The 26276-nt window shown below is 64.0% G+C and overlaps 1 protein-coding gene across 6 annotated transcripts in view; it reads left to right on the forward strand.

The window, feature by feature from the left end:
* The window catches only part of CACNA1H (calcium voltage-gated channel subunit alpha1 H), a 57175-nt gene that overhangs the window by 15505 nt on the left and 15394 nt on the right, over positions 1 to 26276 (forward strand). For 5 of the 6 annotated variants that reach the window (XM_043455684.1, XM_043455686.1, XM_043455682.1 and 2 more), the window contains exons 3-11: positions 16848 to 16959; positions 17110 to 17243; positions 17678 to 17775; positions 20131 to 20290; positions 20621 to 20939; positions 21110 to 21202; positions 21925 to 22702; positions 23889 to 24331; positions 25730 to 25881. In XM_043455684.1, coding sequence (XP_043311619.1) covers positions 16848 to 16959; positions 17110 to 17243; positions 17678 to 17775; positions 20131 to 20290; positions 20621 to 20939; positions 21110 to 21202; positions 21925 to 22702; positions 23889 to 24331; positions 25730 to 25881 — 2289 coding nt within the window. The remainder of the gene's footprint in view (positions 1 to 16847; positions 16960 to 17109; positions 17244 to 17677; positions 17776 to 20130; positions 20291 to 20620; positions 20940 to 21109; positions 21203 to 21924; positions 22703 to 23888; positions 24332 to 25729; positions 25882 to 26276) is intronic. The other variant, XM_043455687.1, reaches the window with a different exon arrangement.

Genomic DNA, 26276 nt, shown 5'->3' on the forward strand with positions numbered 1-26276 from the left:
CTGATCCTTGGCCTCATGGAAGCTTCTAGAAATGGGAGCGGGGCTCTCAAACGTGCCTTCAGTGAGTGCAAAGGACACCCCCCACAGGGACTGCCTCTGCAACCCCTGGGTTCTGCCGGACCACCCTTGAGCTGCCTCTCCTGCAGCGGGGCCTGGGCCACCCCCCAGGCAGCACATGGTGCTCGTGGAAAGAACTCGGGAGTAGGAGCAGCAGGGGACCCGTGCTGGAGCCCCGGGGACCCATGCTGGAGCCCGGGGTTCTCTAATTAAAGGATTCACTACGGAAGTGCCCGGGGTCCTTGGCGCAGGCTTCCTGCAGCTCCGGAGACAGACATCGGCCTTCAGCCCGCAGCACCTCATGGGGTGCGTGGGGGCCAGGGGGCGGGGGTCCCTGCCCCGGGAGGGGCCATCGGTGGGAAAGGTGGGCTTTGTTTCTCGGAGAGGGTCCTGCTGAGCCCCTAGTGACCCCCAGTCAGGCCCTTGCGGGGCAGGGGTACATCCGGCTGGACCAGCCAGGGGTGGCCCCCTCAGGCCCTGGCAGATGCAGGAAGGGGGGATCTGGGGACACATGGGGTGGGGCCCCCCAGCCAGCACTGGATGTGGGAACCATGTTTGTGTGGCCGGAAGTGCTTTGGTCCCCTGGGGGTGTTGGGGTGTGTCCATTGGAACCCAAGGGCGGCCTGGGGAGGCACTGGCTGCTGACTGGGGGTTCTTGAAGCGGGCCCAGAAGGAAGGCCCCTGGGGGTGGGGCCTGGGGGGTCCGGCAGGGCAGGGAGGGGACATCCTTCTGAGGCTGGGAGCCCTGGCACAGTTGGGCACTCAGACCCTGTTCTGCCACCTCTGAAACAGGTTCCCGAACCCCAGGGCCTGATGGATTGAGGCCCCAGGAGGTGTCTGCAATGGGTCTCTGTTCTGCTGTTTATCTTCTTGGAGTTTAAGTTGAAGAAATTTAGAAATCGCTCTTTAGTCATTAATTTAAAACAATAATAAACTCATTAGGTGTTGCCATAGCATTTTCTTTTATGAAAAACGTGTGAATTTTCCAAGCCATAAAAATTCAGCTGGAAAATGGGCATTGTAGGGTTTTGCCAGTCTCGTCAGCCTCTCCTGATGGAAGAGCTGGAGACAGCAGGGCCCTTGGGCGCCAGTGAGGATGGCATGGGTCCTGCTCCCCGCCAGGACCACCAGCCTGGGGCAGTGGCACTCACCTGCAGGAGAATTCTCCAGGCTCCTCCTGGGGAGGGGGTGCTGCTGGGGTCCCCACTTTGCAGATGAGATAGTGCTCCCTGGCCCTGGCCGCTTGCCCTGGCCCATTTGCTCAGCCTGTTTGGAGGCTGGGCCCGAGGTCTGCTGGTCACCCTGGCCCTGTGGAAGCTGGACCCCAGAGGGCACGTGCTTTGAGGAGCTAGGAGCCCAGGAGACTCGGGTGTAAATTCAGCTTCTGTCCACAGCCAGGGTGGGGGGTGGACAGTCTCCCTCCCAGAGGGGGTGCCAGCAAGTGACTCCTCCACGAGGGCCCGAGTCCCGGGCCGGGCTGGACTAGAGTGGGGAGCTGGATGGGGCCCAGAGCCCTGGGAGGGACAGCGTGGCTCTGGCCAGGCCGCCGGGGCCCCTGCCACTAGGGGCACAGTGAGGGTGGACAGCCCGCCGCACTGGCGAGGGGAGAGGCACCCTATTGTTAGTTTAAAAAAAATGACTCAGACCGTTCGCAGAAGCCTTCCTTTTCCTGCCAGCTTCCAAGAATCCTGCTCCGGCATAATGGATCGAGTTATTAGGGGATCGATGCAAAGGCAGGCAGCTGGAGGGGAGCCAGCACGGCTGCGAGCTCCCAGGGGCCCCAGGGCCCAGGACTGCGGGCAGGGGGCTGCCGGGCGGGTGGCGGCCAAGAGAGGTGCCCTCCCCCAGCAGCGGGCCTGCAGGTCCCTACTGTGCGCCTGGTCCACGCGTGTCCTGATGAAGCCGCCCTTCACTCATGACCAAACTCCCAGCCACACATAACTTGAGGCCCTGTGAGTGGGTGATCCCATTTGAAGTGTGGCCCTACTGTGTGCACCGGTGTACCTACCAAGTGGAGACTGTTGTGTGAAGGGGTCCCCCAAGGGGCCGCCCTTATGTTGTGGGGGGAGGGCGAGCAGCGCTCTGAGAAGGTCCGGCAGCCTGGGCTCTGTGTCTGGGTCCTGTCTACACCTGGCTGGGGTTCCCACGCTTCGGGGGTGCCCTGGTGGCCAGGCCGGGGGTGCCGCCCCAGGGCCAGGCCGCTGCCCCCCTGGTCACAGGAAGTGCCCCGCTTGTCGGCTCCCATGCCTCCCATGCGGTGTTCTCCACGTCCTGCAAGTCGGCCGCATAATGGCTCAGCTGGGCTCTCAGCTTAAAGAATTTCAGCCCATTAAGCGCAAATTCTGTGTCATTTGAAATGTTTGTGCCGGCCGCCCCTCTGTTGGTGTTGAGCACGCACCACATGGAGCTCTAATTAGCGTCTGATGGAGCCCGAGGCGCCTCTGGAGTGTCTCCCTCCTTGTCCTGGGCGTGGGGATCTTGGGCGGAGCACATGCGTGTGTTTTGGACACACCCTGGCCCCCACCCACCTGTGGGGGCCTTTCCTGGAAGCTCCAAGGGCCCAGCTCTGTGCTGCCTGTCTGGGTTGGGTCTCTGTTGGGTCTGGGGGCCTGTACCTGCTGAGCCGGCGGCTGGCCACCCCGGCCCCCCACAACGCGGGGAGCCTGCTTCTGCGCGTGTGAGCCCAGCTGCTGAGACTTCCTGTGGGACGTGGCACCAAGAAGGGGCGGGGAGGGGGTGAGACGGAGCCACGCCGGAGACAGCAGGCTGGCTGCTCCAGGAGGGCGGGGTCTGTGCTGGGGCAGCGGGAGGCAGGGGCCCCTGGCAGCCATCGGGCCACGCTGGATTCCCAGAGAGCGCGGGACCAGGGGCACAAGGGTGAGTGTCCACTGGGACTGGCCAGGCCTGGCTTCCCTGTGGCCTGGCAGGCGATGTGCCCTGGGCCTCGGCTTACCCATCAGGTAAACTGCGGTGCCGGGAGGAACATAGGACCCCCACACACAAGGGAGTCACCAGTGTCCAGCTTTACATCTGTCTGGGCAGCCAGACCCCTCCCCCCGAGCCACTCCCCCAAGTCTCTTCATCCATCTGATGGAGCCCACAGGACAGGGCACCAGGGCCGTGCCCGCCCCCGGGGGTCCTAGCCCGGGTAAGGTGGGACTGAGCTGGGGGCAGGAAGGGCCCCCAAGGACATGGTGGCACTTGTGTGTGTTTGCACGGGGTGGCTGTGACAGCGCCGCAGACGAGGCAGCTCAGAGCAGATGTTTATTCCCCCCAGTCCTGCAGACTGGACGTCCACAGTCACGGCTGGTCTCACCCGAGGCCGCTCTCTGTCCTCAGGTGCCCCCCGGTGTGTGTCGGTGTCCCAATCCCCTGCTTCACACAGCATTAGAGCCCGCCCTAACCTCTCACTTGACCTTCAGCACTTCTCTAAAGGCTGTCTCCAGATGCACGCACATGCGAAGTCCTGGGGGTAGGGCTTCAGCATAAGGACTTGGAGGGACACAGTTCAGTCCACACCCGGGGTCGGGCAGGGGGTCCCGGCCGGGGCCAGAGCATGACCCTCGCACTTGAGGAAGGTGTGGCCCTGGGCCGCAGTCTAGACCACGCTCCAACCTGCCTGCTCCACACCCCGGGCAGCGGGGGACCACCGGCCCTGAACACAGGACGTCCGAGGTGGCGTCAGTGCTGAAATGTCAGGGGCAGCTGCCGGCGGTGGTGGGGGAGCGGCGGCTGTGGGGGTGCGGGGACGTGAGCCCAGGGCCAGCGAGTTTCACCTTGAAACTGGCATCCTGAGGGTCTGCGCCATCCTTTTAAAATGTCACTGCTGCTATTAACACAGGCAGGGCCGAGGTCGTACCCGGCCAGACGGCCTTGGGGGTGCTGAGGGGCCTAGGGGAGCGAGTGCGGCTGCCCAGACCTTCCAGAGGGCTGGGGCCTGGGGTCTAGTGCCCGGCTCAGCTCAGCAGTGTGGGCCGGGGGTCTGCCTGGGTGCGGGGGTCCATCCCCGGGGTCTGGGAAGAGGAGACGAGGGGCTCCCGCAGGCCTTGAAGTTGCTGCTCGACCGGGAGCTTCCTTCTCCAGGCCCCGGTGTACCATCTGAGGCGGGGGGGTGGGGGGCGTCTGAATGCATGGCCTCCTGCCCCCCAGATGGGCCGAGTCCTTCCAGGGGCTCCTTGGCAGCCCCAGGGCACGCCCTGGGCTGCCCACACCCCCAGGCGGTGGGGGTAGGCAGAGGAAGAAGGATGCTCGTGCTGGAGAAGCCTGTGGTTCCAGATGTGGGATCAGCACAGGGGTGAGGGTACCCCGCCAGGGGCTTCTAGGGCCCGCCTTAAGCCCCAAGGCCCTGAGAGGCTGAGGCTCTCCTGCGGTGGCCTTGTGGGTCCCCGGCATGGGGTGGTTGGGTCTAGGGCGCAGGAGGGGTGCCAGAGAGGAGGCCTGGGCCCTCCCCGGGCAGAGGGCCCCATCCCCTGGTGTCTTCATCATTGTGGGAACCCCACCCGCTGTGTGGCATCTGTCCTGAGCAGCCCACGGGGCCCTGGGGCTGCTCTGCTCTGGAGGGTGGGGGTCACCTTAGCTCCCCGTGCCCGCGACTCTGGAAGGTTCTGGACGCTGCCTCTGTTTTCCTCGGGACCCGCCCTTCCTGGGGCCCCTGCCTGGCAGGGCTGCTGCTGCGTCCTGGGGGCTGGCAGAGTGGAGGCGGTGGACAGCGCTCGACTCCGAGGCTGAGCTCCCCGAACCTGCCTGGGGTGTTAAAACACCTGTGCAGGCCCCCAGCCGCTGTCCCCACCCCAGGGAGGGGCTCTGTCTACCCAGTGCCCCGGGGACTAATGGGGAAGGGGTGTGGCTCCTCTGGTGGAGGCTGGACTCTGGGGTCCCTGACCTCAGCCTCGAGTGGCCCTTCTCCTGCCTTCCCCCATCCCAGGAGGGGGCCCGGCTGAGTCAGCCCTCGGGGTGGGGAGGCCTGACTGCGCGGGGATGCCCCGGGTGCCGTGGGAGGGCAGGCCGCCCCTGGCAGGCGGGTGGGCGAGGCCTGGCCTTCCTCCATCTGTTGAATAAATGCCCGGTTGCCCGGCAACACTCATGGGGAAGCTGGGTTGCAGGGAGCCGCCCACATAGTGCAGGGGCAAGGGGACAGTACCCCTTGCGAGCTGCCGGCCCATGTGCCTGCCGTCGGGGTGACCAGGTCTCATCCGCAGAGATGTACGTGCACTTGTAAGCCTGCTCCCACCGCAGTGGCTGTGTGTCCCAGGTGTGAGCTGGGCCTTATCTAACACACACAAGAGCTTGAGACCAGGTGTGCAAAGGCCTGAAGAACTCCCCGCCTGGGCCCTGCACTCGGGGGACGGGGGTCTGGGCACAGGGGGAGGCCCTGCGGGGGGCCCCAGGTGCACTCACCCCAGTCTCCTGTGGGAAGGAGCGGCCTCCTGCCAGCATTCTGCATACCCCAGGCCCCTTCTCTGGGGACAGCCTGCTGGCTGTAGGGGGCAGGGCGGGCTGCTCCAGGCTGCATTCCCATGGAAGGAGCGAGCAGTCCCCCGGGGTCGCTAATTCAGGCCACGGGCAGCTGTGCAGTGGCGCGGAGGCGGTTATTTCTGGCCCGGAGAATTCCTGCCCAGAGTGGGCCCCACGCCGGGCGGTCATCTTCCCAAGGGGCCCCTCCTGGCCCTGTGCCACCTCGCCCTCCAAGGTCCAGGGCTGTGAGGAGCCTCCAGGAATGACCAAGACAAGCAGAAGTGTGGCTGGAAGGAGGCCTCACCTGGGAAGGCTCGGCCCTCCCGCCTGGGGTGGACCGTTCCGAGCCCTCTGCTGCTCCCGGCGGAGGGCTCCCGGCGGGAGCCAAGACAGAGTTGTGACACAGCTCCATCAGGAAAGCTGGAAATAAGGGAGGGAAATAAAGAAGGCTGGAAGGGTGGGGGCGGCTTGTGTGGCTTCACTTGCAGGCAGGAACATTCCTGGGTGGGGGCTATGGGCCACCAAGTGACTGGCGGGGTCTCCACGAGGCTCCGTGGCCTACACACGCAGGCTTCTTGTGGGCGTGGTGATCAGCGGTGGAGACCAGGCACTTATCACTCAGTTATGCCTTGAAAAAAATCCCAAATCAAGCTCGCTATTAGGAGCTGAAGGGAGCCATTAGCACTCTTCCTAATTAGCACAGTCTTCTGAATTGGGTGCTGGTAGCAGGAGCTGTGGGCATGTGGTGTGGTTCTGCGGTGTCCTGCAGTCCTGGGGGGGGTCTTCCTCCTGAGAAAGAGGAGTGCCAGGCCCCCCACAAGGCCACCACCTGCAAGATGTACACGTGGCAATGTGCACAAGCGTGCGTGTGCGCGTGATGGGGTGTGTCCATGATGGCATGTTTGCACGCAAGAGTGCATGTGTATGTGATGGCGTGTGTGTGCCTGACGTGTGTGCGTGACGGTGTGTGTGTGTGCGTGACGTGTGTGCATGGTGCTGTGTTTGGTGTACAGATGTGTGAGCGTGTGTGTGCACAGACAGTCCTGCTTGGATGCACGCCTGGGGCGTGGATGCTCGCGGGAACAGGCAGAGCACAGACTCGCACGTGCCTGGCGCGCATGTGCCAGGGGCACAGGCTCGCTCTTGCGGGATCCTGGCTGCCCACCCCCTGGCCCCGCCTGGCTGGAGGCGAGGGGCTGCCTCTGCTCCTGTCCCCCTCCTCCATGGCACATGGGCATGGACTGCCAGCGTGAGAATGGCGCTCACCCAATTAGCTGAGAACTCTCACAGGCGGGGCGGGGACGTCTGTGCCCCAAGCTGCTCAGACGACGTTGCTGTTGAGACCCAGGGTCTGGGCAGCCCACATCCTGTGGCCCAGGTCGCAGGGGGCTGGGGGAGGGGTGTGGGGCAGACCGGGGTCAGAGCCAGCTTCCGGGGAGCCTCTAGGCTCAGCTCCGGAAGCCTTTCGGGGCCGCCGGCACAGGGAGGGGCTCTGAGGACACAAAGTTGGGTCCAGGGGGAGAAAGAACGTTCCAGCAGCCTCAGTCGGCCGCTCATGGGGCGACGAGTGCTCATCACCGGGCTGGGTGGGGAGTGGGCTCGCAGGCGCCCGGGGACGCGCTCTCCCTGGGACAGCCCAGCACCCCCCGCGTGACCTCGAGTCTTCGCTGAGAACAAACAGCTCCATGTTTGGCCGGCTCTCGCTCCCCACCCAGCCGGCCGAGCAGAGTGAATGAGTCATACGGGCCCAGGCCGGGGCGGGGTGGGGAGAACAGCCCTGTGCAGCGGGGTCTGAGCAGGCGGACAGTCGGGGAGGTCATTGGGCGCCGTCTGGGCACGGGGACAGGGAGAGCCCACAGGTGAGGCCCTCACCCGCCTCAGTCCTCGCAGTCGGCTCCTGATCCAGACCCCTGCCCTGCATGAGCATGGCAGGCCCCCCGGGACGGAGCAGGAAGGGAATGGGGTACTGCCACACCCCCGACGGCCAGGACAGGTCCCGCCACCCGATGCTGGGTGAGCGCGTCCAGGGAGCTCTAGACAGGTGGGCGGACCTGTGGCTCCGAGGGGTACAGGTGACCTGTGGGGACTGGTGGCTGCCTGTCCCCACAGATGTGGACAACGGCGCAACTTGGAGCTGCCCGCAGAAGACGGGGCGCTACCACGTGCAGAGCCGCTGGGGGCAGGGAGGGGCCAGCGGGGCCTTTTTGTCTAACTTCACACAAGCCTGCCTGTGCCCACCAGAGGCCAAGGCCACACACCCAGCTCCTCCCTGGTCTCGGGTCCCCCTCCTGCCTGCCCCACTTCTCAGACACCAACAGGATCCTCTGTACCCCACCCCCTCCCCCAGTTAAAACTTGTGGAGGCTTCCTGTGGGGGAGACTGAGGGCAGCCCCTCCGCAGCCCCCTACACCTGTCAGCAGCTTGTCGCCTTGGTGACGGCCTGGGGGAAAGAGGAGCTTCCTAAAATCATGGTCTCCACCCGCGCCCTCCCCTAAGAGCCCCCCCAGATGATGCCCCTTGCTCTGTGCTGGCATCAGGATGGCCGTGCTCAGGCCCCGAGGGCACCGTGTGCTTCTACACTTTGTGGGGTTTCTGTCACCTCCCCCACGAGACGGCTCCTGACAGCAGTGGGCTTGGGTCCCGGGCAGCCGGCTTTGTCCTGAGCCCTTGCGGGTGCACCTCTGCCCGCCTAGGCCCTGGGTCAGAGCCCCTCCATGTTAGAGGGGTCAGCACACCCCCGGAGACGGGCCCTGCCCCTGTGCCCCCGCTGGCACTGGCCTGGGCACCCCTTGGGAAAGGGGGCATTTGGCCTGGTGCGGCTGAGGGGTGTAGCTGCATAAATGTCTGGGCCCACTCCGGGGGCTCCAGCACGGCTGCAGTGGGGCTCCCTCACCACCCGGTTCCATTTTCAGCCTCCCGGCCTTGGCCATGCCGGCCTGTCTCCTCTGTCTGCAGCCCCATGTGAGTGAGCACGTGCCGGGGGACCTGCTCTGTCCCTCTGCCTGGAGGCCCCCAAGTCTGTAGAGCATCCCGCTCCTGGCTGGGCCCCGTCACCGCAGTGGGAACCTTAATTAATGAATTACCTCGCTAATTAATTAATTATCCAAGAGTGCTTGTAGAAGAAGCATCTCCAGCCTCCAGGGAAGGTGCATCTGCCCGGGGTCCAGGGGGCAGGGGGGAGGGGGGGTCGCTGAATGGGGGCTGCAGGTGAGGCCAGACCCCCGAGGGAGGGGCCGGAGTGCTCACTTTCAGGGGTCGGGGTCTGCCTAGACCCCCTGGCTGCATGTGGAGGCTGGCAGCCGGAACTGGGCTGAAACTCACCCCGCCCCACGGGCAGGCTGGTCTACACAGGCCTCCATCCACACCTGCCTTCTCAGTGCTGCAGGGGGTCAGCCCCTGGCTCCCCAGCTGCTGCACGCCAGAGTCCCTGCCAGGGCCACGAGACCAGGGAGTATACCCCTACTGAGGGTCAGCCCAAGTCCCTGGAGGTGTGGGCATCACTCACAGAGGGGAGGATGGGGGCCTGGAGCCCTGGACCCTGCCGGAATCTGGGGGCGCACGGGGGGGCCAGGTCCGGCTCTGGGGGTACCCATGCTGAAGCCAGGGTGGATGCCATGCAGCATGGCCTGAGCGCCACGTGTGTGGCTGCTGCCCGGCCTTTGAAGGGCACAGCCCCTGTCCAGGGGCCCGGCTCTCATTTGGTGAGGCTCAGCCCCTGCCTGGTGGGGTTCACTGTACCCCCCAGCCCATCTCACCCACACCCCCGAGCTGCTGAGGCCCCGGGAGGCATCACTGGATACCCAGCCCTTCTACAGTGAACGGTTTGGAGGCATTTAGTACGTACACGGCCTGACCGACTGCCACACCTGCCTTATTCTGGAGTTTTCCTCACCGCCCAGGGGGTCACGGCCTATGGCTCTGCCAGTTCAGCGCGTCTTGTAAGCTGTAGATGGACTCGTCCTCACGTGGCCTCGTGTCTGGCCCCCGTGGTCACGTGCTCAGGCCCACCGGACGGGTGGCAGGTGTTGCCACTCCTTTGCGTGGCGCAGTACTTGTCCGGCACTCGGGTGGACCACGTGCTATCTGTCCATTTATCTGGTGCACGTTGGGGTTGTCCCCGGTTTTCAGGTGCTGTGAATGCATGTATGAGCATGTGCTAAGTCACTTCAGTTTTGCCCAACTCTTTGCGACCTCATAGACTGTAGACCACCAGGCTCCTCTGTCCATGGAGCTCTCCAGGCAAGAACACTGGAGTGGGTTGCCGTGCCCTCCTCCAGGGGATCTTCCTGACCCACAGATCGAACCCGCATCTCCTGCGACATCTGCAGGCAGATTCTTTACCACTGAGCCACCAGGAAAAGGCTGAGTGCGTGTGTGTATGTATTAAGCTCCGTGTTTTGGGTGTGACCCTGGGCTGTGTGGGGACTTGGGTTAACACTCTGAGGAATTTCCAGACGGCAGCTTTTCATCTTCCTGCTTCCTGGGGGTCCGGAGTGGGGGCTGCACTTGGACGGTGTCCGTGGGTCCTGCCAGGAGCCTTCTGAATTCCTTGTGGAGCTGGTGGTCCACAGATGGCACTGCTGGCCAACTTAGCCTCACCAGCGTGAGGGCCACACTCATGGCGTGTAAGCCACCAGCCCTTCTGCGGGGACCCTGCCAGGGCGAGGCTGGTGAGGGAGGCCCCCTCGTTAGTGATGTGTGTCTGCTCAGATGCTGGCGAGGGAGGAGGCTGCTCTGAGTCTGTGGCAACCTTGGGAGATGCCGGTCACCAGCTGGGGGGCCAAGCAGGAGGCCCGTGGGCTCTGGTTGCCCCACAAACACTGGGCTAGGTGTGTCTGCTCGGGTGAGTGGCTGGGGAGCCAGGAGTGGGGACCCCTCCCCAGCCTCACTTAACCAGCAGCCCTTGTGGACCATGGTGTCTGCACTTCCTAACACCCAGCATGGTCACTGCACCAGCGATGGGGCTCCAACGACGCTGTAGATCGCCATGTGTAGATCAGACTTCCCACACGGGCCCAGCCCTCTAGCCCGCCTGCCGGCATGCCTGCACATGCCCTCTGTAACGGGGGTGCCCTGTTCCCCACCGCAGACGTCCCACTCTGCCGCACAGGACATGTTTGGAGCAGCTCACGCACCCGTCAGGGGTCTCAGGATCGCAGACACTGCTGTCCCGTGGGGCTTGGCCCCCTGCACACGAATCGAGGAGGTCAGGGTGCCTCGCCACCGGAGCGGGTCTTGGAACAGAGCACCCGGTTCCGGACGCTGCGCTGCGCAGAGCGGTTCGGGCCCTGGGGTCTCCCTGCTGCCCTGAGCCCTGCCCACGGGGTCCTCAGCGGGCTCTGGGGAGGCGCGCTCCCTCCCGGGCCTCAGGGCGCAGGTCGTTCTTCCGCAGGGCGGGGCTTCCTCCCCCATGAATAAACATGTGCTTTTCTCCTCTGGCAAATAGGAAGCGCACGGTTGAGTGCTCTCGGACTGAAGGCCGGCTGCGTGGGCGGCGTGCAGCTACGGGTGGGGCAGGCGCAGGCGCAGAGCCGAGGGAAAGGGGCGGCCCCGGGCCCCCCACCCTGGGGCAAGGAGGGGTTTCCCACCAGGGGCCGCCCACGGGCAGTGCGTCTGTGGGCAGGTCCAGAGCCCCAGTACCAGCCTGGTGTCTACCCTTCAAGCTCGTCTTCAGCCGTCCATCTTCCTGTCCATCGGGGCGACTCTTCCATACCACACAGGACAGCCCGATGCTGGACCCTGGAGGCCCGGCCGTCTCCGGCTCACCACACGACACCCCTGAGGGCTTCCCTGCAGGGGTCTGTCTGCCAGGGGTCATAGTCAGCTAGGGCCTGCTCTTGCATCTGTGTGTCCTGGGAAGGACGGGACTTGGGGGGCTGCCGTGGGTACGGGGCAGGAAACGGGGAGACGGAGGCGGTCCCAGCACGAGCAAGCGTGGCCTGACCTGGGTGGTGGCCTCTGCCATGGTGAGGAGGGCACAGATGCTGACCCGGATGTCTGGGGTGGGCGGCTCTGGGCCATCCCACCCCGGGTTCCTTTTCCTGCTGCTGGAGCCCCTTTGCCTGGGCACATGGACATTCACACCAGACAGTTGCAGTCTGGGCCTAAGAGGGTGAGTGGGCCCAGCAGATTGCACTGGGGGCAGCCAGCTCAGGCCTTCTCATACTCCTGTGAGCTTTGCGTCTCTGTCCACGTGATCTCAGCGTGGCCTGTGGGGTCAGGGCTTCTGCCCCACATGGCAGCCACACCCGGGGACCCCCACCCCATAGCCCTCGAGCCCTGAGTTCCCCGTCGGTTTGTGGCTCTGGGGTCGGGAGCTGGGTCTCTGGGTGAGGATGCCCAGTTCTGCTGTCTGACCCCGGGTGATGGCATCCCTCATCCTGACCCTCCCCAACAGACCCTGCCCTGCATCCTCAGATTCTTGGTGGGGGGTGGGGGCATGATGTCCCCGCCCTCCACGGTCCCAGGCGGCAGGGGAGGGGCTGTGGCAGCGTTCATCAGGATGAAAGATGGGATGGGGGGGTGTCTGGAGCCTGCTGGACTCTAGAGAAGGGGGTCTGGGTGACCATCCTCATCTGGAAAGTAGTTGTCATCGCCACTGCTGTCCAGGTGGAGAAACAGGCTAAGAAAATGTGAGAGGTGGGTGGTGGTGTTCAGTCGCTCAGTCTTGTCTGGCTCTTGGTGACCCCATGGACTGCAGCACGCCAGACTTCCCTATCCTTCATCATCTCCCAGAGCTTCCTCAAACTGATGTTCGTTGAGTCAGTGATGCCACCCAATTATCTCATCCTCGGTCATCCCCTTCTCCTCCTGCCCTCAGTCTTTCCCAGCCTCAGGGTCTTTTCCAGTGAGTCGGCTCTTCGCATCAGGTGGCCAGAGTATTGGAGCTTCAGCCTCAGCATCAGTCCTTCCAATGAACATTCAGGGTTGATTTCCTTTAGGATGGACTGGTTGGATCTGAGGGTGAAAAGAGGTGAGAGGTGGGTGGTGGTCATGAGGAGAACCTGGTGGTCAGGTTCTTGTCCCCAGACTTGTGGAACCAGCAGGTCTGGGTGGGCTGTGGGCAGCTGCATAATGCTGAGGATTTGGCTCAGGGGTCCAGGACCACACCATCCTGTGCCACCCAGGCCTCAGGGACCCCCACCCTGTTCCAGGACCCTGGAGACCAGTGTCCCTGGTGATGGACATGGTGTGTCAGTACCCCCATTGCGTGACTGCTGGCGGGGGGCTGGTCGCCCCTGGCGTGTGCTGACTGAGCCTCTCCAGACCTCCCCGGGCCCCAGCTCCCCACCTCACAGCGTCCTAGTGCCTTAGGGGGTCACCCTGCTTCCCAGCTGCTTTCCATGCAGGCTGGTTCTGTCTTCCAAGCAGCCCTTGGTGTGCTTTTCTTAACCAGCTGGGAGTCTGGGAACGAGAAGGGACATGGAGCTAGACGCTCCGAAGTGGCTCCGCAGAGCCCAGCCCTGGGTGAGGCCAGCCCCTCAGCCCTGAGCTCCCCAGATGTGGCCGCTTCAGCACCATGGACAGCGGCTGCTGTCCACCTTGCCCTCCTCGCCCTCTGGCCTTGTCTTTAGGGTTATGTGGGGGTGCTTTGCAGCCGTGGGCTGGGAGACCACGGAGCCAGCACCAAGAGTCTTCACGACAAGACTGAGTTCCTGCTCTCCACCGGCTGGGGGAGGCCAGGCCTGTGGGCGTGGCTGTGGGGGTAGGAAGGTGGTCCCCACCGAGGCTGCAGAGACAGAAAGGGGGGGAGTGGGGAGGAGGCTGATGCAGGGCTGGTGGATGCGAGGAGAGCTTCGAGACGGAGTGTGAGGCCCTCAGTGTGGGGCAGGGGCAGGGTATAGTACTTGAGGGGGTGCCTGGACAGACTAGGTCCCTGCCTTCTCTGCTGTCTTGGTCTCCAGGCCTGGCTCTGGGCCCCTCTTCGAGCCTCTCTGGAAACCCATTTCTCATTGCAAGCCCCCAGCCTGGGTATAGGACAGGCTTCCCCAGGGAGTGTCAGTCCAGGCCCCACCCTGCCCAGGCTGGACAGCAGGTCTCTGTCAGGCCAAGGCCCAGGGGGTCCAGGAGCATGGGTCAGCAGGGTGTCTGCCTTTCTTTCAGCCTCCAGGCCTGGGTAGAACCTTCCTGACTGTGGGGTTCCATGCGAAAGACCCATGCCCCCAGCCCCTTTGTGTGCGACTAGACCTCTTGCCGGGCTGGCACAGCCGTCTCTGCCCAGCCACGTGTCAACCTGGCTTCCTTGGACCCGCAGTGGAAATTGACTCTGATTTGTAGAATTTGGTTCAAAACCTACAGGATTTTTAATTAAAACCCGGAGAATCCATCTGTGTAATTAAGCCTCCGGAAGTCGGTGGCTGTGAGATGAGAGTCCGGTTGGCACCGCCTGCCATCAGCTGCCCACCGAGGCATGACTCAGGGACAGCTGGCCTGGGGGGCTGATGGACCCCCCTCCAGCGGGTCTCCTCTCTGGACTGGGCCAGGGGGACCCCGTGCGTGGAGAGCCCTCCCCGGGCAGGGCGGTTCTGCATCTCCTGGGTGTACTTTGTACAGGCACGACTTGCAGGACCCCGGGACCTCATCCCTTGCATGGTGTTTAGGTGGGGGTGGGGCAGGTGTATCATAGGATGCTAACCACCAAGGGGTGTGCTTGCAGGGATGGATGGGGGCCATACTGGCCAGGTATGTCACCCCAGCCACAGGGACCGTGTCCCTGCTGCTCCCGTGAGCCTGTGCTCATCAACAGGGCCACTGCGGCCATGGAAGCTGTCCTGAGCCCCTGGGCAGGCCCCAAGGGTGAGGGAGGCAGGCGGGGCCGGCAGGGCCAGGAGGAAGCTGATGTCTGTGGTTTGGGAAGGTATCGAGATAGGACTGCAGTCCAGGACCTCGAGCTGGACTGTCTACAACTTGCTGGGGGCCTGGCTTGAGGCAGCCCCTGCCCAATAGCCCTTCGTGGGTCCCAGTCCAGAGCAGCCTGGGGCTCCAGATGTGCATGGCCGCCTCGAGCGCCAAGTTCCTCAGCTCTGCCCTACACCAGCTCCAGGGTCTGGGGTGACCTCAGAGTGAGAGTGGGTGCAGGCCTGGGAGGAATCGGGCAGCTGGCTGGTGACATCAGACTGAAAAGAGGCATGTGATGATGGTGGAAGATGGGAAGAGCTGAGGGCTCAGGGGTGGGCACCTGGCTGCTCCTGGAGCAGGACATTCGCCATGTGGGAGGCGGGGCCGACCAGGCAGAAGCCCTTGGGGTAGAGAGAGAGCTGGGAGAAGTGGGGCAGGGAAGGGGTGTCTCAGGAGCCAGGCGCACAGTCCCCACGCCCCCACTGCCGGGGACAGGCAAACCGAGGGCGCAGGCTGCTCTGTGCTGCCTCCCTGCAGGGGTAGGGGTGGGAAGCCTGCAAGACCAAGGGTTCAGCCAGGTCTGGGGAGCATCTGACCATCATCCACCAGGCCCAGAGCTGCCTGCTCACGGTGGCCCGCCGTTGGGGACCTGGGGGCCCGGCCCTCTGAGTTATCTTAGCGGGATGCTGATTTCTGTTTTTCTGCAGCCGGATCACAGCAGAGGCACTTGTTACTGCTGAACCCATTAAGTGTAATTATGGCGCTCTCGGCGGGAACGGGTAATTACATTGGTGGCCCAGTGCCACGCTGCGAGGGGCGCTGGGGACCAGGGGCTTCAGAGAGGCCACTGTTGGCCCTGTCCCTGCGGGGGGTGGGAGAGAAGGGTCTGGGCGGGGTGTGCTGCCGGCTCCACGAAGGAAGGACAGACAGACACAGCCTGGCCTTCTGCCCAGCCGCCTGAAGAAACACACAGGCCCTGAACTTCCCCACGCCTTGTCCCCCCCGACCCCGGTCACGGCATAGCCTCTGCCAGTGTGTAGGTGACCTCAGGGTCGGAGACCCTCATAGGCGGGGCCAGGTGGACCACGAGCCTAGCACCCACGTGCAGCGAGCCGCGGAGTGGGCACTCAGGGCCCTGGGGACTGACCCACTTTGCGGAGCCAGGCCCTACTGCTTTGGTCACCTCGTTGATCTGTGCAATGCGCCCTCCCCCAACTGGTGGACACTGAGAGGCGCAGGGGGCACCGAGGCTCCAGGGCACATAGCCCGCGTGTGCTGCAGGCGGTCTGGCCCCTGTCATCCTGCCCAGCCCCCTGGGCGCCGGGGGAGGGGCTAGGGGCTGCGGTACTGAATTTCTCAGGCTGTCTGCCGGCAAGCAGTGTTTTCCAAGTGCTGACTCTCTCTCTTTAGTAGGAGGCCCTTTCCACCGCACAGAGCTCGGGAAGGCTTCTCGGGTCCCCTGCTATCCAGCCCAGGGCGGGACAGGCGGGCAGCCCCACAGGAAGCCCGCCCCGGGGCCAGTGGATGGCTGTGTGTCCTGGTGGGAGGCGGGGGTACAAGGAGTGCCCCAAAGCCCTCCCATCTGACGGACACCTGCACCCACGGACTTGGGTGAAGCCCCACTGCCCCAGCCGGGGAACCCCCTTCCTCAGGCCTGGCACTGCCGGCCCAGCACGTGGCTCCCAACCCGAGGAGCGAGGGGGAGCTTGGGGGTGCACCGGGGCTTCTGTGGAGCCGAGGCGCCACCTGGTGGCCACTCTCTGAACGTGTGTCCTCATTGAGGTGGCGGGTGGCCTTCCGTCCTGAGGGCCAGCAACCCTGCAGGTGACCAGGTTCACAGCGCACGGGTTGATACAGCACTGGCTGCTGGCAAGGCGCCCTAAGGTCCTGGCTGGACACCCTCCTGGCAAAGGGAGAGTCTCCTGGACGGGACCTTTCATGGGCCAACTAACTTGGGGAGTGGTCCTCACTCACCTGTCCTTTGTCCGTGTCCCAGCCCCTTCATCCAGCTTCACAGTAGGACTGCGGGTCCCCTGGGCCCAGGCACTGCGCTGAGCTAAAGCTCACATCCCTCATTGCCTGTCGCCGTGGTCAGGGCATCCTCTGGGGTCACAGGAGGGACTCTTGCAGGACCACGGAGAGGGTCTTTGGGTGCCTTTAGGGCACCCGTAAGGATTACTGGGCATTTGTGGTACTCGGGGTCCCAGCTGGGCAGCAGTGGTGAGCCTGGCCACGGTTTAGGACCACAGTTTAGGGAGCCTGGTGGAGGGGCAGTGACTGGCCCCCCGTCTCTGTCTGGAGTCCTGCTGTACACGAGAGGTTGGCAGCAATGTCCAGAGGCCGGTATTGGGGTCCTTCCCTCACTGCCCAGCTGATGGGCTGGGCACGGAGTGGGGAGATTTTGACGATCTGGCCCTGTGGAGGCTGGGGGTTTGCTGGGGGCGCGTCCTGGGGCTCCTTAACTGCCACGTGGACCCTTAACTCGACACGTGCCCCACGTGGTTCGAGCACGTCAGCATGCTGGTCATCATGCTCAACTGCGTGACCCTGGGCATGTTCCGGCCCTGCGAGGACGTCGAGTGCCGCTCCGAGCGCTGCGGCATCCTGGAGGTGGGCGGGGCCGGAGGGGTGGGACCTGGAGGTGGGTGGGGAGGGCTGGGGGGGTAGGAGGGAGGGGTTGGATGTGGGCGGGGCCGGTCACCGGGAGCCCGGGGCATGTGTGAGGGGCGTAGGCCCCACTCTCAGGCCCCCCTCCTGCAGGCCTTTGACGACTTCATCTTCGCCTTCTTCGCGGTGGAGATGGTCATCAAGATGATCGCCCTGGGGCTGTTTGGGCAGAAGTGCTACCTGGGAGACACGTGGAACAGGCTGGACTTCTTCATCGTCATGGCGGGGTACGGCCCCTCCCCCGAGGGCCAGCCTGGAGCGACCCCGGTGCCTGGTCAGGCCCGCCTGGGAGCAGCCCCTGGGGACCCCAGGATGAGGGATGGGGAGTTGCACTCAGGCGGAACGGGTCCTGGGGAGTGGCTGGGGGTGGGGTGCCAGGGGTGGGACCTATCGGGGGCTCCCTGTGCCAGCACAAGTGGGACAGACACAGGGGCGGCCTGTGAGCAGCGAGGGTCCTCCAGTGATGAGCCGAAGCTGTGGTTTCCCTGCTTCCGGGCAGCCGGGCTGGGCGCATGGCATAGGCAGCATGCCTCCAGCAAGTGCTCACCTCCTGGCCTCAGCCGGCAGGGTACCCTGAAGAGAGCCAGGTGCCCGCTGGCCTGGCTCTGATCCCCGCTCCCAGCACCTACCCCCACTGAGCATGCCCCTGCTCTGCCCCCAGTATGATGGAGTACTCCTTGGACGGACACAACGTGAGCCTCTCGGCCATCCGAACTGTGCGCGTGCTGCGGCCCCTTCGTGCCATCAACCGTGTGCCCAGTAAGTGACCCCCACCCAGGGCTGGGGTAAGCATGTCCAGACGGCTCTGCTGAGAGCTCCTGAGGCCCCACTGGGCACAAGACACAGAGGCCGTGCCACCTGTCTGGCTGTTGGATGCTGAGGTCCCAGCCTAGACCATGGTGCAGACCTCCTGCCGTTTACATGGCAGCTGAGGATTTGCTGCTGCGTTTCGGGGCGGCGGGGGGAGGGGGGTGACAGAGCAACCCTATACCGAGCCGGGGTGTGATGGGCAGTCAGGCTAAAGAGGGGCCCCATGTCCCCCAGGGCTGCTGAGTGTCAGGGGCCATTCGAAACCTCAGACTCATCATCCGCACAGGGTTTGGGGTCATGTTCTGGAGCCATGCAGGACGTGGTGGCTTCCTTGTCTGGCCCGCCCCAGCGATCCTCCCGTCTGAGCCCTGCCAAGGGGCCTGGTGCTCAGGGAAGCAGGGAGAAGCTTCTGGACAGTCGTGTGGGTTTGGAAGCTTGTTTGGAAGGTGGTCTGTGCTGACCGTGGTCATGCCCACATGGGTCTGTGTGGGGGTCTCTGTGTCTTCAGCGTTTCCAGTGTTTGGACTTAATTCAGCTGTTAGTTTTCCTGAGGGTATAGCGGGGGGCACTCCCCACCTGACTGTCACGTGTGTGCACGCATGCATACAGGTGCGTCTCGTGGACCACCTATGTGTGCACAGCCTTTCTGGCTGCCTATCCTGGGTCCTGGTGGCTTCAACACCGAGGCCCAGGGGGTCAGGGCTTGTCCTGCGGCTCCTCCAAGAAGTATCCCCCCTAGGATGGGTCACTGTCTCCCCCTGAAGCTGTCAGCTCCACCAAAGAGCAGGAGGGTGAAGGGTTACGCTGTGGGACTCCTAGGCCTTCCATCTAGCTGCCACTTGGCTCTACCCTCAGGGATCAGACAGGGTTCGGATGCTGTGTGACCTTGGGCAAGTAACTGTACCCCTCTGAGCCTTGGTTTACCCAGCTGTGAATGTGGTACTCCTCAGGATGGCTGTGAGGTGAGGTGGTTCTTTGTTCTGCGCCCAGCACCACCACACACTCGCTCCATTCACCTGGGTCCCATTTCACAGCCCCTTTCACAGCACAGATCACTTTTCAGGCCAAATGCTATCTTCAGCCTGGTCTCCCTGTGGGGTCAGGCCCTGGTCCCAAACAGGGCGCCTCCCCCACACTGGACCATGTTCCCCTCACAGTGAGCCCCCAGTGGGCATGTTCCAGGCTGCGTCTCACTCTGGCTGCCTGGGGTCCACTCTGAACCCTAGATCATCTGTGGCCTTGGAGCCAGTTGCGGTCTGGTGAGGGTGGTGCTCTTGGACTTTGTCCCTGATGAATCTTCCTCTCAGCCATTTCTGAAACTGCAGCGCCCCTCCCAGCTGTGATTACCCCTGTAGCCCCAGGGGCTCCTCTGTCACCCAGCAGCCCCTGGGTGCTCTCCAGGGGGCCTTGGCATCTGCCCCTGGCTCTGCCTGCACCCTTAGCCTGGCCCTTGCTTGTTTCTGGAAGTGAGACATGTCCTTGCTGAGGTCTGGGAGCAGAGCAGACCCAGGACCAAGTGAATGGCCGGTGAGGCTGGCTGACCCACTCCCTGGATTAATCTCTGTTCACACACTGCATCGCACCCAGTAATGAGAGCTTCAAAATGCTCTCTCAAAAGCCGCCTCCTGGGACTTCCCTGGTGGTCCAGTGGTTGGGACTTCACCTTCCAATGCAGGGCGTGTGAGTTTGAGCCCAGGTCTGGGACCTCAGATGCCGTATGCCTCATGACCAAAAGTCCAAAATGTTAACACAGACGCAGTATTGTAACAAATTCAATAAAGACTTTAAAAATGGTCCACATTAACCAAAAAAAAATCTGTAAAAAAAAAAGGGGGGGTGCACACAGCCCCTACCTCCCCTCCAGGGCTCTGCTTCACATGATTCACATAGAGAGTGGAAAGAAATACTGGTTCCCAAACGTAGTACCTGCTTCAAGACCCGGGGCTCCTGCATGCAGGAGGCAGCTGAGAGTCTGAGCTGCTGGGGCTTCCCCAGGCTGCTGCTCCCATGACGAACCTGCGGCTGCAGGACTCCTTAGCTGTCACACTGAGGGCCCACCTGGATGCGGTGTGGTTTGGGCCGACATTCCTGAGGAGCAGGGACCACCTACCCTGAGCCCTTCCAGTCGGTGGCCTTATTTACTGCCCTCTGTGGGGTCTGGCAGAATGTGGAGGGGCCTGGGTCGTGGCCCCCGCAGAGGCACTGATGCCCACCTGTGAATGGCAGAGAGCTCAGGAGGGGCTTGGGGCCTCAGGGATGCCCGAGAGGGCTCCGCTGCGCTGACCGGCTGCGTGATGCCTGTAGGCATGCGGATCCTGGTCACGCTGCTGCTGGACACACTGCCCATGCTCGGCAACGTCCTCCTGCTCTGCTTCTTTGTCTTCTTCATCTTCGGCATCGTGGGCGTCCAGCTTTGGGCCGGCCTGCTGCGCAACCGCTGCTTCCTGGACAGCACCTTCGCCAGGTGCGCAGGGCCTGCCCCAACCTGCTCTTCCTGGGCCTGCCCCTGGAGACGCCACCCCAACAGGCCCCGCCCTCCAGGTCCCGCCCCTGGAGGCTCCACCCCAACAGGCCCCGCCCCCTGGAGGCTCCACCCCAACAGGCCCCTCCCTCCAGGCCCCGCCCCTGGAGGCTCCACCCCCCCCCCCAGGTTCCTGCCCTCCTAGCCCTGTTCCCCCCGGAAACGACCTTCCTAGAGCGGCACTCGCGCTAGCGGACTCAGGTCTGCCTCTTACCTTTTGTTTTGTGTGTGTGTATACCTCTGTGTGTGTCTGTCTCGCCGTCTCTTCTCCAGGAACAGCAATCTCAGCTTCCTGCGGCCGTACTACCAGCCAGAGGAGGGCGAGGAAAACCCGTTCATCTGCTCCTCTCGTCGGGACAACGGCATGCAGAAGTGCTCGCACATCCCCAGCCGCCGCGAGCTGCGCGTGGAGTGCACTCTGGGTTGGGAGGCCTACGGGCAGCCGCAGGCCGAGGGCGCCGGTGGCACGGGTCACCACACCTGCATCAACTGGAACCAGTACTACAACGTGTGCCGTTCGGGCGACTCCAACCCGCACAACGGGGCCATCAGCTTCGACAATATTGGCTACGCCTGGATCGCCATCTTCCAGGTGGGCGCTGGGTCTCCCCTGTACCGCGCACCCAGCGTGTAGGGCTGGGGGTTGGTGCCAGGCAGGGCTTTCCTACCCCGCCAGCCATGCCACCCTCCCCGGGACAGGCGAGGGGGGCCCACTGCTCTCCCAGGGCCGTCCATATATCCAGCCGCCTGCACCTCCCCCAGGTGATCACGCTGGAGGGCTGGGTGGACATCATGTACTACGTCATGGACGCCCACTCCTTCTACAACTTCATCTACTTCATCTTGCTCATCATCGTGAGTGTGGGGACGCGGTGGGACATCCGCCGCGAGGGGTGGGGTGTTCCTGCGTTGTGACAGACCTGTCTCGGATCCTGAGCTCCTCTGTTACTGGCCGTGGCCCTGCCCCCGGGATCCATCAAGGGCCTGTGCATCCTGGCCCTCCACAGGGACTGTGACCCCCAAAGGTGGCACTTAGTTGGTTCTCTCTATGGCCCTAGGGTCTGAGGCAGGGTCTGCATAGACCAGAGGTGAGCTGAGCCAGAAACCTGCCCTTTGTTATCTCAGACCATAAGCCCAAGCAGAGGCGAGCGTCACCTGCTGACCCTGCCACAGAGGACAGTGCAGCCTTGGGGCGGGGGGAGGCCAGACCCAGGCAGGAGGATCTAGTTGAAGAACATATCTTCAGGAGGAGGGCGTGAGCCACACAAATGACAGGAAGGAGTCTCCCCACATGTCCCCCAATTGCCCACAAATAATCCAGGAGCAGCCACTGTGCACCGCCCATTCCAGATGCGGGGGCTCAGCGACGAGTCAGCAGGGGCCCCGCCGGCCCCTCGGTCGGGAAGCACACAGTAGGGCTCAGTGCATCACTCAGCAGAGGCTCGATTGTGGTGTAGAAACTACAGCTGCTGTCCTGGCCTCCTGCCCCACCCGGGATGGTGGGTCCCAGTGCTCCCCACTTCCCCGCCTCCCGGGAGCAGGTGGCCGGCGAGCTCACGGCTGCCCGCCCACCACAGGTGGGTTCCTTCTTCATGATCAACCTGTGCCTGGTGGTCATCGCCACGCAGTTCTCAGAGACGAAGCAGCGGGAGAACCAGCTGATGCGGGAGCAGCGGGCTCGCTACCTGTCCAACGACAGCACGCTGGCCAGCTTCTCCGAGCCGGGCAGCTGCTACGAGGAGCTCCTCCGGTACGTGGGCCACGTGTGCCGGAAGCTAAAGCGCCGGGGCCTGCGCCTCTACGCCCGCTGGCAGAGCCGCTGGCGCAAGAAGGCGGACCCCGGCGGCGCCGTGCGCGGCCGGGACTCAGGGCGGCGGCCGCGGCGGGCGGGCGGGCGCACCGCCTCCGTCCACCACCTCGTGTACCACCACCACCACCACCACCACCACCACTACCACTTCAGCCACGGCAGCCCCCGCCGACCAGGCCCCGAGCCGGGGGCTGGTGACGCCAGGCTGGTGCGGGCCGGCGGGCCGGCCTCGCCCGGGCGCGGGCCCCCTGACGCCGAGTCGGTGCACAGCGTGTACCACGCCGACTGCCACGTGGAGGGGCCGCAGGAGAGGGCCCGCGTGGCGCACGCCGCAGCCACCGCTGCCGCCGGGCTCAAGCTGGCCGCGGGGCTGGGAGCCATGAACTACCCCACCATCCTGCCCTCGGCCACAGGCACTGGCAAAGGCGGCCTCGGGCCCAAGGGGAAGCGGCCTGGTGGCCCCCCGGGAGCTGGGGGGCACAGCCCCCTGAGGCTGAGCAGCCCGGATCCCTGCGAGAAGATCCAGCACCTGGTCGGGGAGCATGGTAAGGATCTCCCCCGGTGGGGAGCAGTGGGGGGTGGGGCACAGGGCTCCTGGGATGTCCCCACCTATGTGCCCACCCTCGTGAGCCCAGCCTTCTCCTTTGGAATCCTGGACAAGGGAGAGAAAGGGGGCCCGGCAGCCTCAGATAGGAGGAGGTGCCCCCCCCACCTCCATCCTGTGTTCTTGAGCAGCTGATGGCTCAGTGGGGTGTGAGTGTTTGCCACAGGGAAATGAGAATTCTGAAGCTGGCAAACCAAAAACAAGCCCCGGGGCTGTGTCCCATGGGGATGTCCCTAGTGGGACGGCCAGTCGTTTCTCAGGAGGAGCACTTGGCCCGCGCTCTTGGTGGGGAGACTGGCTGCGGCGGGCAGAGGGGAAGCCAAGGTCGCAGAGCTCCCAGAGGCCGAGCAGAGAGGAGCCAGGGTGCCCCTCGGTACACTTGGTCCTCCCACCTGGGCCCCCGGCCTGACCCTCCTGGTTCATGCAGGACACTGGGGTCACACCAGGCTGAGGCCTCCCAGGTGGCCTGCACTGGCAGAGGACCTGGGGCAGGGAGAGGTGTGTGTGCCGGGGCCTCCCTACGTGCTCACACAGTGACCCAGGCGTCACGCGTGCCTGCAGCTCTGCACTGCCCCCTGGGGGAGCATGGCCCTGCGGGGCTCCTGGCTGCGGCGAGTCTAAGCCGCTGTGGGTGCAGAGTCACCTGGGCCCCAGAGACTCAGCGGGGAGGCAGTGCGAAGTGGCGATGGCTCAGGGCATCGTGAGTCGGAACGTTCACAGTCACAGCATCCGTTTACTGGAAAGTGGCTCACGTCATGTTTCTGTGGGTGGTGTGGCTCCTGTGGGGATGAGCCTCCTCCTCTTTTTATCCCTGAGTGAACAGAGAGCAGCTCTGCAGGGCGTACGGGTGTGCAAGTGTGTGAGTCTGTGCCTGTGCGTGTGCTCAGCTGTGTGCCCAGGTGTGTATGAGAGTGCCCAGATGTGCACCCGTGCTCAGGTGTATGCAGGCATGCGTGTGCCCAGGTGTGTACGATGTGCTCAGCTGTGTGCCCAAGTGTATGTGAGTGTGCCCAGGGGTGTGCAGGTGTGCACATGGACACCATTCACCCCACAGCAGCCTCCGTGAGCGCCTGCTTCCTGGGCACCGACTGAGCAACCTGAGGCTGCCCGCGTCCTTCTCCCCGCAGGACTGGGCCAGACCCCCAGCCGCCTGTCGGGCCTGAGTGTGCCGTGCCCGCTGCCCAGCCCCCAGGCAGGCACGCTGACCTGTGAGCTGAGCAGCTGCCCGTACTGCACCAGCGCCCTGGAGGACCCCGAGCTGGAGTTCAGCGACTCGGGCAGTGGAGACTCAGACAGCAACGGGGTCTACGAGTTCACGCAGGACGTGCGGCACGGGGACCACCGCGACCCCATGCAGTCGCCCCCCGAGGCGGAGGCACCAGGCGCGGGTGGCACACGGCGGAGGGGGCCACGGCGGGCGGCGGCGGGCGAGCAGGGCGGGCTGGGCCGCATCTGGGCCTCCTTCAGTGGCAAGCTGCGCCGCATCGTGGACAGCAAGTATTTCAACCGGGGCATCATGGTGGCCATCCTCACCAACACGCTGAGCATGGGCGTCGAGTACCACGAGCAGGTGGGCGCCCACACAGACAGCCCTCAGCGTGGCCCTGGGGCACCTCCCGCCTACCTGTGTCTCCTGCAGGCATTAGTCTCTCATGGGCTCCACAGAGGGCTCTCTGGGGTTGGGGAACAGGCGTGGCTGTGGGGCTGGAGGTCGGCTGTGCTGAGTTCTTATCACTCAGGGGATGCTCCTGCTGCTTGTTGGTGGGCCTCTGCTGAGTGGAGAACAGAGACTGTGGCTCCCGTCCGGAGGTCCTCTGTCTGGGGTGGGGCTCCCAGAGGCAGCAGGGAACCAAGGGCACTCGCCAGGCCATCTGGTGCTTTTCAGGGTGGGACTCCTAGAGCCCAGCTTTCATGGACTGGACCTTCGGGCTGGGATGCCCTGGGTGGCCCCAGAGGAGGAATGTGGCGGTGGCACATGGTGCTGGCACGTGGCCCCTGCCCTGGACTGGGGCTTCCCCGAGGAGCAGTGGCTGGGCCTGCAGGGAGAGGTCATCCTCTCTGGGGACTGAGGCCAGTTCACTCTTAATGACCAAACTGCCTTCTTCCTTTTCTGCCCTCTGGGCTTTTTAAGTCCCGTAAGCTCTGGTCTTTCATCCTTTAGCAATTCAGGGAAAATGCAAGTGGTGTTAGCCTCCATCTGGCGGCTGGGAGGTGCCGTCTGTGAGGGTGAGATCCAGGGCAGGAGCAACAGCAGGCTGGGGGATCCCTGGCCAGGAGGAGCCTCTGCACGCACACACGTGCACACACGCACGTATGCAAAGGTTACCTGTGCAGATGTGGACTTGTGTACAGACACATGGGTGGCCACACATGCAAACAACACATGCGGGTACATGCAGACTCACATGTGCACACAAGCAGACCACACACTGGCACATACACACCAGCATTTACACTGGCGCAGGTGTGCACTCGCACACATAGGCAGACCAGTGTATCCCCGGTAAGAAACGGGCCTCTGGGGTCTTCTGCTGACAAGGAAGGGTGTGCGGGGCCACCAGGGCCAGGGCAGCTGCTGGGGGAACCACCGTGCTGCCTGCACCCCGGGTACTCACATGCCCACCCCGGAACAGATGCTCCAGGCTCTGTTCCCAGGGCCTGTGCTATTGGGGTCTGGGAAGTCTCTGGAGCCCTGTTTCTCAGACATGCTGCTCGGAAGGTCAGACAAGGCCTGGGGGAGCCAGGGACCGTCAGGGTGGGAGGGCCAGGCAGGCTGGGTGCAGCTGGAGGGGACACCTGTGGTCCCTGTTTTCTCTGGACAGCAGCCGATGGGGCTCCTCCTGAGATGTTGCCACGGCTCCTTGACACAGCCTTACCTGCTCCCAGCTCAGTGGAGTGGTGCCCCACCCTGCCATGACAGGCAGTGGGGGCTGGGGGCGGGCCCTGACGACCCCTCTGCCACCCACAGCCTGACGAGCTGACCAACGCCCTGGAGATCAGCAACATTGTGTTCACAAGCATGTTTGCCTTGGAGATGCTGTTGAAGCTGCTGGCCTGCGGCCCACTGGGCTACATCCGGAACCCTTACAACATCTTTGACGGCATCATCGTGGTCATCAGGTGGGTCCCCTCCTCCCAGGAGCCCCTGGGACCTGGGGAAGCTCCCGTGTCCACCACAGCCCCTGCAGACAGCAGAGCCCCCGCCACTGGGAAAGGCCCTGCCTTCAGGGTGCAGAGGTGGGGTGTCCTGGGGGGGGGGGGTCATCGCTCCTCCTCACAGGCACTGTCAGGTCCACATGGTGAGGTCAGCTGCAGCTCAGGCAGGAGTTTCTAGAAGCTAGTGGAGCTGCTCCCTGCGGGAACAGAGCAGGTGCTCAGTGGCCCTTCAGCCTTGCAGCTGGCCTCCACTGAGGGCTCAGCCCCCTCAAGGAAGGCCAGCTTGCTGCAGCAAAATCAGCACAGAAAGGACCGGGGGGATCTGGGGAAATTCCCTCCCCCGGGACAAAGCAGGGCCC

This window comes from Cervus canadensis, chromosome 32, assembly GCF_019320065.1.
Source record: "Cervus canadensis isolate Bull #8, Minnesota chromosome 32, ASM1932006v1, whole genome shotgun sequence".
In the NCBI taxonomy this organism is placed as follows: Eukaryota; Metazoa; Chordata; class Mammalia; order Artiodactyla; family Cervidae; genus Cervus; species Cervus canadensis.